This window comes from Stigmatopora nigra, chromosome 9 (assembly GCF_051989575.1).
Source record: "Stigmatopora nigra isolate UIUO_SnigA chromosome 9, RoL_Snig_1.1, whole genome shotgun sequence".
In the NCBI taxonomy this organism is placed as follows: Eukaryota; Metazoa; Chordata; class Actinopteri; order Syngnathiformes; family Syngnathidae; genus Stigmatopora; species Stigmatopora nigra.
Window position 1 is genome coordinate 12941840 of NC_135516.1, and position 16209 is coordinate 12958048.

General features: G+C 38.3%; 1 protein-coding gene across 8 annotated transcripts in view; it reads right to left on the minus strand.

The window, feature by feature from the left end:
* The window catches only part of pde1cb (phosphodiesterase 1C, calmodulin-dependent b), a 49040-nt gene that overhangs the window by 29549 nt on the left and 3282 nt on the right, over positions 1-16209 (minus strand). For 2 of the 8 annotated variants that reach the window (XM_077724688.1, XM_077724692.1), the window contains exons 2-4: positions 10788-10838; positions 9987-10152; positions 785-811 (exon numbers count right to left, since the gene is read on the minus strand). In XM_077724688.1, coding sequence (XP_077580814.1) covers positions 785-811; positions 9987-10152; positions 10788-10838 — 244 coding nt within the window. Of the gene's footprint in view, positions 1-784; positions 812-4279; positions 4769-9986; positions 10153-10787; positions 10839-10910; positions 10997-13133; positions 13401-16209 lie in introns of those variants that run through there. The other 6 variants (XM_077724695.1, XM_077724691.1, XM_077724690.1 and 3 more) reach the window with 6 other exon arrangements.

Below are 16209 nucleotides of genomic sequence, written 5' to 3' on the forward strand. Positions count from 1 at the left end.
CATCATGGACACTGTCTTTCCCGTTGAAACTCCCTTGTGCAAAATGTCTATACGAGCACTGGGCGGAGCCTTGCATATTTTTTGCATGTTTTGGTGCACCATTTTGGGAATATTTTGAAGGGTATACAAAAGTAAAAAACCCACGATAGGTTGCATCTGAAAGTCAGAGTGGAGGCGGGGCCAATAGAGCCAAGAGAGGTATCAAAAATTCAAACAAAATTAGAATTAAGTTTAGAATTAAGTTTTAGAATGTAAGCTTAGATCAAACTTATTTTTTTAAGTGTGTCTGCATCATAATCCAAGTTCATTTCAATTAGTTAATGTTATGTTATGAGCGTGTTGCCATGCAAAACCAAGTTCTTTCTAAAAAGCATGTATAATATTGACAGAAATTCTCACCCATGTTTCCCAAACCACTGTACTGCAAAAATGACAGGCTAAAAAAAGTTACATCCCATAAGAAATGTTCCAATATTACAAGACTAAAACCATTTTGTTGCTCATTTTGAACTGAAAGTTGTTATTTTGGGCTATATAAAGTCGATGTGAACACAAAACAGTTTTTGCCTAAAACTAGGGGTCTGAATTTTTAAGATTAAAATTAGTACTTCTATTTACATGACGTAAACCCAAACGCTGATCAGAGTCTGAAAAAGGATTATAAAAAGATAAAACCTGTTATCTAACTGATATCCTTTAACAAGTCACAGATTTTTTTTGGTAGAAAATCATTTAAAAACCAGGACAAAAAACCTTCCACATCTCCTATCATCAAAAATCTTACCTTTGGGATGTCTTCTTGTATTTCCGCCTGCCAGAAATAAACACCAAGTTACATTTGGCCAGACGCATAAAAAACCCAACAAAAAAAACCCAAATCAACTTCTATTAAAAGGCAACATAAAAATATCTCTTACACAATAAGCAATTCATCAAAAAAAACAGGGAGGGAAATATTTTCAAAGATGAACTGCATTACAAAGAATACAAAAGCAATTCTGGGTGACATTTATGGAAATGAATTTATTGACATGGCAGAAATACCCAAAAAAAAACCTGTCAAGTCCAGGCTGTTAACTTAGCAATTACTTAGGCAGATGATTTAGTAGAAAAACATGAATAAAAGATGAGCATTCACTTCACATTCATTTTGACATGCTACCTACTTCACTACGCACAGCTACTATTAGCGTATGCTAACATTTGACCCAAAACAAACACCCACAAACGACTCTACCTGGAGTTAAAAAGCATTTTCTTTCAAAAAAAACAAACACATACACACAAACCTAAGGCAATTTTTATCGCTTGGCGCCCACTTCAGTCGGAAAACCCGCGGACAGCCATTAAAATTCCGCTCAGGTGCAAATTGACGGCACTTAGTTTGATTTGTTTGGCAGTCGTTTTTTTTTTTTTGGTAGATCTTAAGACTGGGTGGGTGAGGAATTCAGTTTTTTTTTTGGTGGGCTACATTTATGTGGATGAGATCTCGAGTAGGCTGGTTTGGTTTGTTTTTGGTCCAAAATGTTCCATAGTATGATAGTTTTCTCGCAGAAATTTGTGGGTCATTTGAAAGCCAGTTTTTGGTTTGTATGGACCACTTTTTGGCGTAAAAGATGGAGGCTTTTTGCACACGTGAATCGTAATATAACATATCATATTTTCACGACTATAAGGCGCACTGAAAAGTCTTCAATTTTCTCCAAAATAGACAGTGCGCCTTATAATCCAGTGCGCCTTATATATGGAAAAAAAACAGAAAACCAAAAACGAAAAACCACCACTGTCCGGTATTAAAAAATACACAAACGCCTGAACTGAATACTCAATACTGTTAAATATGCAGATGCCATCTTAGTTTACAAAATCTTCCATCATATAGCTCCTCCCCCACTGCGAGATTTTATACAAAAAAAATTCAAAACATCAACAATGGCTGGCTCTAGAGGTGACTGTAAAAGAGTGAGTGCTTCATACCTGGAAGTCATTAGCAATTACAGTATTTTCACCACTATAAGGCGCACTTAAAAGTCTGACATTTTCTCCAAAATAGGCAGTGCGCCTTATAATACAGTGCGCCTTATATATATGGAAAAAATGTCATTCATTGATGGCTTCTGCATATTTAACAGTATTGAGTATTCAGTTCAGGCGTTTGTGTTTTTTTAACATCCGACAGTGGTGGTTTTTGGTTTTCTGTTTTTTTCCCATATACAAAAGGCGCACTGGATTATAAGGCGCACTGTCTATTTTGGGGAAAATTTAAGACTTTTAAGTGCGCCTTATAGTCCTGAAAATACGGTAGCTTAAACGTATTTTTTGAGTGTCTGCATTGTAATCCAAGTTCATATCAATTGTTTTATATTATGTTTGTTATGTTGACTCAATTGTTAAAAATCTGGATGGAACTGATGGTTTTGGAACACAAATTTTGGACAAAATAAAACAGCGTTTCGAAAAGTCAATGTGTAAAAATGATTTTCATGTTCACTGAAGCGGACGGCCCCCTTCGAGGGATTCAAAAACTACGTAAAAAGCTGAAAAAACCTGATAAACAACTTGTGATGACTCATGACTCAAAAGAAAGCTTTACGCTTCTGCTTGCAGGGTCGCAATGACAAGAGCGGCGAATAGTACATAAAAGGTAATTGCCACTCCATCTCAGAACGCGGCGTGACGCCACCACGTTCTGAGGGGGAGGTCAGTGAAGGTGTCGATTGGTTGGCGCTCACCAACGGCTTTTCAGAGATGTCATCGCCTAAAGAGCTTCTTTTTTTTATGTCGAGAGGAAAAAAAATGCACCGAAAGAGACGAGGGTGAAGGCTAACTGAGGTCAAATTTCCACTAAAGCTGTCTTTGACCCGTGTTTTGATTCTGTTTTGTAGGAACGGACTTTAAAAAAAAAAAGGGGGGGCAAAATCAAGCTAGGGATTTCCAGCTTTTAATTCGGGACAGTATTTTCTAAGCGTTAAATCTGTCCTCTTTCTACCCATTGGTTTGATGTTGGCGCAGTTTGCGTCCAACTTTTTGGATCGAGAGGTTGCCAGATCAACTACTCAATGTACTACACGCCTGCAAAATACAGTTTGGAAACGATCTCAGGAAAGTCGGTTTTATTGTTTGAATTTTAGCCCATATGAATTTGCAGCTAATTATGGAATATCTAAGAGATAATTTATTGTCTTAAGTTCTGTTTATTATCTAAGTACTGTTTGATATCTAAGTACTGTTTAATATCTAAGTACTGTTTAATATCTAAGTACTGTTTAATATCTAAGTACCTTTTAATATCCAAGTACCGTTTAATATCTAAGTACCGTTTAATATCGAAGTACTGTTTAATATCGAAGTACTGTTTAATATCCAAGTACTGTTTAATATTCAAGTACCGTTTGATATCGAAGTACTGTTTGATATCGAAGTACTGTTTGATATCGAAGTACTGTTTGATATCGAAGTACCGTTTAATATCTAAGTACTGTTTAATATCGAAGTACTGTTTAATATCGAAGTACTGTTTAATATCCAAGTACTGATTAATATCCAAGTACTGTTTAATATTCAAGTACTGTTTGATATCGTAGTACTATTTGATATCGAAGTACTGTTTGATATCGAAGTACTGTTTGATATCGAAGTACTGTTGAAACCAGCTCTCAAAATTATATTCATGAGGGAAAGTTTAATATCTAAATATTTTCTGTCTAACAGTACTTAGATATTAAACAGTACTTGGATATTAAACAACACTTAGATATTAAACTGTCTCTCACATGAATAGAATTTTGAGAGCTAGTTTCAACAGTAAACTCTCTATCACCATTTGACCAGCGACCAAAAGACTGGCGACCAAACGTCCGAGCACCATTAAAAACCAACTCTGGTCGTCAAGGGCACCTAACCAGTCTATTTTCTGTGTACCCCTCCTCTAACTCACCTAAATCAAACGACCCCTAATCTGTCCAGGACCCTGATAACACCAACCCAAATCAGTAGATTGTTATGTTGTAGTCCAGAGAGATACACAAAAAAAAACTGACTGGATAAACCAGAGTCTGGCAACCCCCATAGACAAGACCAAGCGATTTTTTTTGGTTTACCAAAATAAAATCCTTCTTAAAACATCCCCGATTGCCGGCTGACCTTTGACCAAAAACTTGATTCGGCGTCTGAACGGTTACGATTCGTAAGCCCCGTCTGGCATCGTTCCTACGTCACCAAAACACACACAAAAACACACACACACTTGTTGACGAGAAGTAAAAGTGTGTGTACTCACAATCCTCTGAGCCTAAGCCAAATTTTCTCAATTTGTTCCGGCTGAAGATACTTGAGAGACGTACTTTCGAACTCCTCGATTTCCTTAGTGGGGGACTCCATATCGCCCCCGAGTGGCGCCACTGACGTGTAATCGTAGACAACCAGGAAAAGTTTAATCCCTCACGTGCGATAGAGAGCTAGCGTGACACAAGGTAGCTTGTTTTCAGTCACTCCGGCACCCTCGGCTGCAGAACACCTCAATGGTCATGATCCCATCCGTCCCCCTTTTTTCGTCTATTTAAAAAAAAAAAAATCTCTTCTCGGGTTCAATTTGGGGGTGAAGAAGCAGTTTTCTCCCCCCCAACTATCCGGAAGGTTCAATCTTTTCCCGCGTGCGCACGGGAGTGCCGGAGCCGGCGGTCCATGCTCGCCGATCGACGGCGGGATGCAGACGGCAGGGCGGTGAAATCCGGGATTAACGCACACTACCGCCGAGCTTTTTACACACACACACACACACACATACACACACATAGGCGCAGAAGGGAGAGAGGGGAGGGACGGCGGCAAAGAAGGGGGAGGAGTCATGAGTGATAATGAAAAAACATGTTCTGTTTCATCCATTGGCAGACAAGGATGGAGGGAGAATAAAAGTGGATGCCGGAATAAAACAAGTGGAATAAATTGGATATTTGTTATGAAATGGCAAATTTACTCTTCAAAAAATAATGAATTTGACTTAAAATGAACCAAAATAACAAAGCAACGTCAGAAAAAAGTAGCATCAACTGTCCCCTACCTACACTGTCCAGCATCTATAAATCCACAGTGCCCCTGTTGTCCTCCAGAGGGCGCTACAGAGCCATAACAGCCAAAACAAATGTTTTCATAGTGAGTGGTGCGGTCAACAACTTGGATACTAATCTCACTTGGACTAATTATTTATTTATGTATTATTTATTGAATATTTGTTAGTTTATTGTTGTTATTTGTGTACTATGGTGAAATCTTATTAAAATGTATATAAATAATGACAATAAAAGCATTCAATTCACTCTGTGGTCAATCTCATATCTCAAAACCATATTTATCTCAATTCATTTCCCCTCATTTTGTCATTCCTGTCAATAAAATGTCAAAAATTATATCTGTAAAAAATATTCAATTGATTTTTAAGTTTTTTTTAATGTATTTTGACTTTTAAACTTGAAGTAATACTCTCAAGGAATAACATTCCAAAATAGGAATTATTTCAGGCTCTCTCTCTCTCTGTCAAAAATAATGACACCTTGTGCACATCCAATGTATAGCTCTAGTTTTTTTAACTAGTTCTACAATGTCTTCTGTGTCTGTCTTACTACTACAACCATGAAATTTCCCAAATACGGATGAAATCAAGTTCTAAACCCATCTAATTTTTTTAAAAATGATCTGACTGGCTTTGAGAAATGTTGTTCAAATGTGCTATATTAGTGGGAGTGGCCCTAAAACCCCCTCCCCCTCCCCCAACCACTCCCCCACAATCTGAGATCTTCCAATTACTTGATGCCGAGATAAATCCGGGGGCAGCATCTCAAAAGCCTCAAAGCCCCGCTGATACGGTCTTCAAAGGCGGCGCGGGTGTTTTCTCTCCCGACCGGTCTTTTTGAGATGGCCCAAATGCACTTTTCATCACGGCTTTTTTGCGGAACCAGGACGATGACGACCCCTCGGGGGACACGTGGCGGCGGCTCGGGGTCGGCGTGAGGTGAGGGCCGCCGTGACGTCGGCCTCGCCGTGTTTGCGGTTGGCCGTTGGCGGGTGTAATCACCCGGGAATTCGTCAGAAGGTGTAAATGTGACGACTATGTTCCGAAAAAAAACAACGTAGGAGGTCCCCGAAGGTTGGCAGTCTGAATTGAATATGAGCTTTGAGTGCAGACAAGATGCAACGGTTTATCTCACCTTCACGTTGGATGACAACATTTCACATTTGGGATTTTCACAAATAAACTAGTATTCCCAAAAGTTTAAATGGGACAGACAACGGGCAGTTACAAAAAAAATGACCTTCGTGAGAAAGATAGTTGCCAAAAGTACCGCAATTTCCGCACTATAAGATTCAATTAAAACTGTTAAATTTTCTCAAATGTGCACCTCATACATGGTTGGTTAATACAATGTATAAAATTCACTTGAGTTGATATACTACTACTACTCCTACTACTACCACTACTCCCAACACTACTACTACTACTACCACTACTCCTATCACTACTACTACTACCACTACTCCTATCACTACTACTACTACCACTACTCCTATCACTACTACTACTACCACTACTACAACCACTACAACCACTACTCCCATCACTACTACTACTCCTACTCCTATCACTACTACTACTACTACTCCTACTCCTATCACTACTACTACTCCTACTCCTACTCCTATCACTACTACTACTCCTACTCCCATCACTACTACTACTCCTACTCCCATCACTACTACTACTCCTACTCCCATCACTACTACTACTCCTACTCCTACCACTACTAATACTACTACTATCACAATTACTACTATCACTACCACTACTCCTATCACTATTGCTACTACTACTAATCTTAGTACAACTACTACTACTCCTATTACAACTACTACTCCTCCTATTACAACTACTACTCCTATTACAACTACTACTCCTATTACAACTACTACTCCTATTACAACTACTACTCCTATTACAACTACTACTCCTATTACAACTACTACTCCTATTACAACTACTACTCCTATTACAACTACTACTCCTATTACAACTACTACTCCTATTACAACTACTACTCCTATTACAACTACTACTCCTATTACAACTACTACTCCTATTACAACTACTACTCCTATTACAACTACTACTCCTATTACAACTACTACTCCTATTACAACTACTACTCCTATTACAACTACTACAACAACAGCTCAATCTCGTGGATGTACAAGAGAATCTCCTACCACCACTACCACCACTACCCTTTCCCCTACCACCACCACCATCACCACCACTACCACTAACCCTACCACCACCTCCCACAAGCATCCGACAGCGATGACAATCAAAACTGAAAACGTCATCGGGCTAAAATCTCCCCCGCCATGGTTCGGAGCTATTCTCGTCACCGCACCCGGGCTCGTGACGTCACGGCGTCATTAGCGGGCGGCGGCCATTTGGAGGTACATAAAAAATTCAGATGTCATTAAAATTCCCGAGGAAGTCGATAAGGATATGCGCGCGTCGGAATAGTCATTGCCGCGCCTTCCACTAATAGTCTCACTTTAGCCTTTGTCGTAAAAGACAACTTGCCATCTGCTATCCCAGATAAATAACACCAGTTATGAAATGAGAGAAAGGAAGAAAAGCTCAACAAAATGATGACCCTATCATAAAACCATAATCAAACATGGCGTGGTGTTTCAAAAGAAGCCAAATGGTCCAATCTGTTTCCAAAAAGTAATCAGGCGAGGCTTTCGAGGCGACACACGCGAGGAGGACAAACCGATCGATTCCCGCAAAGGTTAAAAGCATTTCTCTCTCGCCATTCACCAAATTTATGGAAAACAAAACAAGCGGGATTCAAGTTAGCATCATCAGATGCTCCCAATCAGTCTTTACCAAACTACTAATAGTACATTTTGTATCAAAACTACTACATTAAAAAATAAAAATCTAAAAAAAAATGTTTAAAAATTATTTATTTTTTAGCTATTTACATTCCAAATGTTTACATTTTTGGTTTTTGACTATTAGATTATTAGATTAGAACTTTATTTCCTTTTAGCCACTATCAAATATGACAATAACAACAACTACTACTACAACTACTACTCCTATCACTACTACTACAACAACTACAACAACTACAACAACTACAACAACAACTACAACAACTACTACAACAACTACAACAACAACTACAACAACAACTACAACAACTACAACAACAACTACAACAACAACTACAACAACAACTACAACAACAACTACAACGACAACTACAACTACTACAACTACTACCACTACTACAAAAACTACTGCAACAACAACTACTTCTCCTACTACTACTCCTACTACTACTCCTACTACTGCTCCTACTACTGCTCCTACTACTGCTCCTACTACTGCTCCTACTACTGCTCCTACTACTGCTCCTACTACTGCTCCTACTACAGCTCCTACTACAACAACAACTATTCTTACTACTACAACAACAACAACAACAACTACTCCTACTCCTACTACTACTACTACTACTACTACTACTACTACAACTACAACAACAACAACAACTAGTCCTACTCCTACTACTACTACTACTACTACAACTACAACAACAACAACAACAACAACAACCACTACTACAACCACTACAACAACTACTACAACAACTACAACTACAACAATGCCAAACAAAAATCAGCCATCTCAAAAAACAAAATGTCAGCTCATCCCCATTTCAAATCAGGCCCGCAATCATCCCAACGCACTTCTTTCACCGACACGCCGGGAAATGCTGGCGGGGGCGCCACCTGCGGCCATCTTGTCTCCAGAGCCATCAAGGTTAATTGGAATCAGACGGCTAAAACGGTTCAATATTCCAAAAGTGACAAGACATTATGTTAATAGACATTTGATGTCCTTGTTATGAAGGTGGATTCCATCTCGGCCACATCCCCGGAGGTCGACGTCCGTCCGTGCAATTAGCGCTGCCGTGCGTACGTGCGTGTACGAGTGTGTGCGCACGTATGAGTGTGTGCGGCGCCGTGGATAAAATGTCAGATCATCTACTTAGAGCCAAGATGAACCTGCAAATGGTGGCCCTAATTCAGCGTAAAAACTCCCAGAAAATGAGCACAGAATGAATGCCAATCGCAGACGCTAACGCAACGATACGATGACCCTATGCTAATGATATCTATTTATGTATGCTCCTCCCACTCAAGTGTCACAAAGATCATTGCAACCCTAAAATATATATATGGGGGAACTTGCCTTTTCAATTTCCAGTAAGAAACAATTTGCATTGAAAACATGTTTTTAAATTAGTTCATACATTGGAAGTTAACTGTGTTGAAAATAATATTTATGTTTATATTTATACATAACTGGAACAATTGTTGCAGAACAAAGAACGTCCAGTGAGCGCAAGAATGCGAAAAAATGCTCAATAAATGATTTTTATTGATTACTTATTTATAGTTCATTTTATATTATTTATTTATAGTTCATTGTTATGTATTGATTTATTTATAGTTCATTTTTATTATTTATTGATTAGTTAGTTATTGTTTGTTATGATTATTTATCGTGTTTATTTATTGTTCATTGTTATTATTTATTGATTATTGATTAACTGTTCATGGTTATTTAATGATTATTTATTTATTGTTTGTTGTTGTTATTTATTGACCAGCCATTTATTGTTTGTTGTTTTTGTTGATTATTTATTGTTCATTGTTATTATTTATTGATGATCTGTTTGTTGTTGTTGACTGTGCACAATTCTACAGTTTCCTACATAACACCTAAACAATGGAGAAGCGACTAGCTCCATCTAGTGTTAAAGTTGAGAAATACAACAGAATGTAGAATGAACTATAGATTCTTTTGTAGGCCACATTTGTCATATATACATATTTGTTGATGTCATTTTTGGGCATATGGAGCAACCTGAGAAGTATCAAACCTGATAGCCGTCTTCTCCGTGGCGTCCACCTCGTCCGACAGGGGGAGCTCATCCGCCAAGATCTCGGCGGGACTCCGGGGGTCGTTCTGAGGGGACTTGGCCTCTTTGCCCTTCATGCCCATTCCGGCCGTGATGGCGTTCCATAATGCGCTCTGGGATTTGGAACCTGCATAAACAGATTTCATGTTAAAAAATAAATACATAAATACAAATAAATACAAAAGCTCCAGTTTGTATCGTGTAAGGAGAAGACTGACGAAGTAGTATTCTCACACTGCCACCGTGTGGTTGGAAAATGTAACACAGCGAGTCACAAAATTACACCAAAAAAATCTCATTTTCTGAACTGCTTTATTCTCACTACGGTCGCAGGGGGTGCTGGAGCCTACCCCAGCATTCTGTTTTAGAATCAAATAAAAATTAATAGTATAGATGTATATTAAATTTCCTGATTTTCTCCCTTTTAAATCAATAATTGTCATTTTTTTAATCCATTTTTTCTGTGTTTTTAGTTCAAAAATCATTTTGTAAAATCTAAAAATATATTATAAAATAGCTAAAATAAACATTGTTTACGATCTATAAAAAAGGAATATTAAAGGCTTTTAATCCATTTATTAAAAAATAATCTAAATAATATATAAAAATCTGGCCTACTACTGAATAATTAGCATTGTTAGCATCATATAAAGTGGCATACTGAAAAAAATGTATGCACTTTAAGTATATTTTGTTACAAAGTTAGTCTTTAATGCTCTTCTATACTTGATTAACTAACTTTATTAACATATATCGACTCACGTGCAAAACTGGCTGGTGGTCGACTTGAGCTTTCTCCGTCTTCATTTGCCACTAAAAAAGAGAACCAAAAAAACAGATAAGTCAACCCAAATAAAAGCCATGGGGTGAAAATATCAAAGTCACCTGACAAAAAAACATGAATATAAAGCGAGGAAAGCTGTGTTGAAAGCATCTCACATTGAGAAAAACTAATGAGCTGCCCTTTTAATGTTCTTCTAAGTGTCCTTTTCTATCTTAACCTATTACAAAGCAGTCCGGGCTTCCGTTACCATGGTAACGTGGTTTGCTAGAAAGAGAGTACCAAGGCAAAGCATACCAAAACTGTCAGCTTTTTTTTTGCAATAATAATAACAATAATATCTTTTTTCCAAAGGGAACTGAGCTTTTTTAATTTGTTTGTTTCTGTATTAATGAGCCTTGTGGAAAGGAAAAAAAAACATTAAAACATTAAAAATATGATAAAATGACCAAATTTTGTTTTTATTTTTAAAGGAAAAAGTACTAATATCCATGTAAAAGAAAGTATGTATGTAAAAAAAACTTGTATTTTTTAGCTCTGATCATGCAAAAAAAAAAATAATGTTTTAAAAAAAATACTTTGCATATTGGCATGTCAGTTACTAAAAGTTATAAATTGCTAAAAAAATGAGGATTGTCACCATGTGCCAAAAAAAATACTAGCAATTATTGGCATTGATACATAAATACTTGGGTATTTTTTCCAATGATTAAATAAGAGTTAAATAAGGGCATAGGCTTGATATAAGTAGTGTTTTGCACCCTAAGGAGAAGAGATGGTAGTCAAGGCGTCCCATGTGGTTGAACTATGTCCCCGAGGTTGGCCTACCGCGGGTTAGAACTCCGGGAATGGAAATCCGGGATGGAAATCTATTTGCTAAAAGTAGGTGAAAACAGGGGCAACATTCTAACCTTGGTAAGGAAGATTTATATACTTATATATCATGACTGGACGTTTGGTCGCCCGGGACGTCTGGTCGCCCGGGACGTTTGGTCGCCCGGGACGTTTGGTCGCCCGGGACGTTTGGTCGCCCGGGACGTTTGGTCGCCCGGGACGTTTGGTCGCCCGGGACGTTTGGTCGCCCGGGACGTTTGGTCGCCCGGGACGTTTGGCCGCCCGGGACGTTTGGCCGCCCGGGACGTTTGGCCGCCCGGGACGTTTGGCCGCCCGGGACGTTTGGCCGCCCGGGACGTTTGGTCGCCCGGGACGTTTGGTCGCCCGGGACGTTTGGTCGCCCGGGACGTTTGGTCGCCCGGGACGTTTGGTCGCCCGGGACGTTTGGTCGCCCGGACGTTTGGTCACGACGACAAAAATTGGTAGTCAGACTTAGTGCTGTTTTTTACTATGTTGTTTAGTGAAATACTACAAATGAAGGGATTAAAAATACTATGTAGACATTTTGGGGAAAATAAACAAGTCATCAATGGAGGCAGTGGCACGCTAACGAGCTTATTCCATGACAGAAGGCCACAAATGGGCGTCCAAAACATCAGGGAGTGACTGGACTCCCGGTTTGAGAGAACACTGGCGGTGAGCGACAATGAGGGAACGGTGCTTGGCAGTCACGCTTCAGTTGAGGTGATTGGCAAAAAACACTACGGGCAACGCGGCGGCCGCTCCGCGCGGAGACATTGATTGTCATTCTTCTGGGTCGCCATGACAACCGGCTATGCTGGCCTTGAATCAGAGGGTGCGTGCGACAGGGGGAAGATTTGGTGAACACAAAGTCTTTTTACTAGATTGAAAAAAAAACCCTGAGGGTTGGATTTAGTAGAGATGCACCCGGTCAGAATTAATCAGAAATAAAATAAATCAAACTCAAATATTCAAAAGTGAAAGCCATCTTATTTTGATTCATGCAGAATAACTGTATCACATCTTAATATCTGAAAATATGTAAATTATAGTCAAATCCCTTTTGTAAATGAATACTTTCTGGTTTTTAAGATATAAATGAACAAAATCAATCTAGTGTAATAAAACAACAAAATTGCAATAACAACAGTAAGCTTTAAATATATCTGGCGCCATCTAGCGTGCTGAATTGGTACAATATCTAGACCCAGAATTTAAGACACTTCATGTTTCAATACAAAAAAAACATCGTCTTACAGTCGGGTCAATACGATACATTTATTTTTCACCTTTTCCGAAAAATAGCATCTTAGCATCGTCTAATTTTGCCATTTTCTCCTCTTTCTCCCCCAAAGTTGGCCTAAACTTGGGTTATCATGACAAAAACCATGATTCCCAAGTGATTTAAAAGCAGATCCATTTTCCACAGAGTGCCAACTTTGCTGAAATTTGTCGTAGACGCCAAGTCTTACCGATGGTGATGTTGAAACCGTCGATGCTGAAAGTTGCGCTGCGACCCTTTCGGAAACGATGCTTCTTGGAGTTGGCCTCCATGGCTGCCACTTTAATGGTCTCTTTCGCTTCTGGAGTCTTTAGCTTCAGTTGTGTGACTGTCCTGGCGGTGGCGGCGGCGGCGGCGGGGGGGCCGGAGAAGGGAGATACTACACGCCAGCGTTTTGGACACACCCCCCTCCCTGAACGTTTCTTCTCTCTTCCTCTTGATGCTTCCTCACACCTCGTCGAGCTCATTTCAACTTGTGGCTCTTGACTGGATTTCTCTCTCTCTCTCTCCCACTAAGAGGTGAGGTAGGTGTATATAGTGGGAGGTGGAATGGGAGGACATCTCTAGAGATATTTCAAAAGCACATGACTCCGCCTACTAGGAAGATTTTTCAGCATCGGAGGCTATTGGACTTGGCGTGATAAACTCTGCCGACTCCAAGTGGAACAAGAGATGGGGAAAATGGCGCAAGAGCGAGCACGAGTCCGTATTGAGTCCCCACAAGTCATTAAATCAATGCTACGCTAGCTTTTCATTTTCTAGAAGCTGATTTACCAGGCACAGAAAAGCCAAGTCCATTATCAGCACACACGAAAACACACACACACACACAAAGCTTTGTTCCGAGGCATAACACACACACACAAACACACCACGGTTTTCCCGCTCGGTTGGTTGTGTCATATTTGTTAGTCGACAAAAGCCATTCAAATGAATTCACGTCCGAGCTAGGCCAGGCTTTCTTTATTACTTTTTGGCTATTAGAATTGAATTAAGTGCTTCTATTGTTATTATAAAAGTATAGTCATGAGATTTAAAGCTTTACCACAGAGTACATAAATGACAAGAACAAACAGATAAAAATAATCAAGAAATCAGTAATAAATAATAAATAGTAAGTAGTCATCAACATAAATAAGTAACAAGTGCACAAATGACAAAAAGCTGATAAAATAATAATCAATAAATAAGTAATAGATAAATAAGTAGTCTACATAAGTAGAAGTCAATGTAAAAAATAAGTAGCAGTCAACTTAATAAATAAGTAGCAGTCAACAGAATAAATAGGTAGTAGTCAACATAATAAATTAGTAGTCAAGACAAAAAATAAATAGCAATAGACATAAAAAATAAGTAAGTCAGCATAATAAGTAAGTAAGTAAGAGTCAACATAAAAAATAAATAGCAGTCAACATAAAAAAATAAGTAGCAATCGACGTAATAAGTAAGTGGCAGTCAACATAAAAAGTAGTAGTCAACATAAAAAATAAGTAGCAGTCAACATAATAAATAAGTAGCAGTCAACATAGAAAATAAGTAGCAATCAACATAACAAATAAGTAGTAGTCAACATAATAAATAAGTAGTAGTCAACATAAAAAACTAAGTAGCAATAAACATAAGTAGCAGTCAACATAAAAAATAAGTAGTAGTCAACATCATAAATAAGTAGCAATAAACATAAGTAAGTAGCAATCAACATAATAAGTGAGTAGTAGTCAACATCATAAATAAGTAGCAGTCAATATAGGTAACCAAATGGATAAGACGCCCGCCCGCCCGCCCACCCACCTTATTAACGCCATGTGACATTTGGCACCCCCTCCCATCCAATCAGGTGTCATCAAGCGCTGATTTTTTGCACTTTGCCTTTCCACTAGCACACTAATACCAGAACATAAATATCATGTGACATTTGTTAAATGTCACTCCGTATTAAGGAGTTGACTTTTTTGGGCATGGCATACGACAATGTAATCTGAGCCCAAAAACAAAAAAAATCAATCCATGTGATTTTTTTTTTCTTTAAAAATGGAGTCCTGGAATAGACGCTGGGGTGACCGGGTGCGTCATCCACTCGAGATAAACGTCCCCTCAAATAGACACTCATCAAGAAATGCAGCGGGTAATTATCTCAGTGCATAGAAGCTATTTTTCATGAGGGTTACCCTCCAATTCTCTTTCTTTGGTAACCAAAACACCAACAGCCAATCAGAACTACCAACATTTCCAAAAAAACAAACAGAAGAGCTACTTTATGGAGGCAATTTACATGAAAAAAAAATACATTCTCATTGTTGTCTCGCCATTTTAACTTACTTTAGTTGCCAAATATTACTAATACAGTTTTCGCCAAAGTACTAAATAGGCATATTGTATCAAAACTACAAAAAATCCAAGAAACTAAAGAGCTATTGTTGTGTTTCTCACATCTTTCTTACAAAATTGGGACATTTTGACCAATTTTAAAGGGGTTTTTTTGTATTTGTGGAACAAATTAGAGAATTTGCATATAAAGTACGTCTCTACTTACGAAAAAAGTTGTGGAATCGATAAATTTCGTAAGAAATGTATGACTGTACGAGTACTATGTTGTTAAACTAAGTAACAAAAACATAGCCGAGCACTATTTTAATTGAAAATAACTTTCATGCCATTTATTTCAACTTCCAGATATGCGTGTTCAAAAAACAAATACCTTAAATTCCCAAATATCGGCGCTAATAATCAATCGATAGTATGAATCGTTAAAATCTAGTAGCAATCTGTTTTATTGCATTAAATTGAAGTTTTTTGGAGTACATTTCCATGATATTTTCTGTACATATTCCCATTCAATGCATTTGTCATCATGCAAAAAGTGTAGAGGACGTTGCATAACATACTCAACTAAGAGAGTCTTATCTTTTGTTTTGTTTTTAGCACACTTTAGTGCACTACGTGATGTCAATTAACCTTGAACTGCTTTAAAAAAAAAGGCTACAAAGAAATACAGCATATGTAAACAATTTGCTTTTTTGTTTTACAAGACATATTGGCAAGCTTAGCTTAACATAAGAGCCAGAGTGCATCCATCCCCCTCCTGGTTTTTAGCTTGAAGTTGGACTTGCTAATTGCTTTCATACTGATAGTTGAAGACTTGAGGGGCTGTCCACCCTTCAAGCGTGAAATTACACAACTATCGGATGCGCTACACTAATTGGCAAGTGTAATTCTGCGGTTCACTTGTTGTAGTACACACAACGAAAATACAACATAAGTGTGTT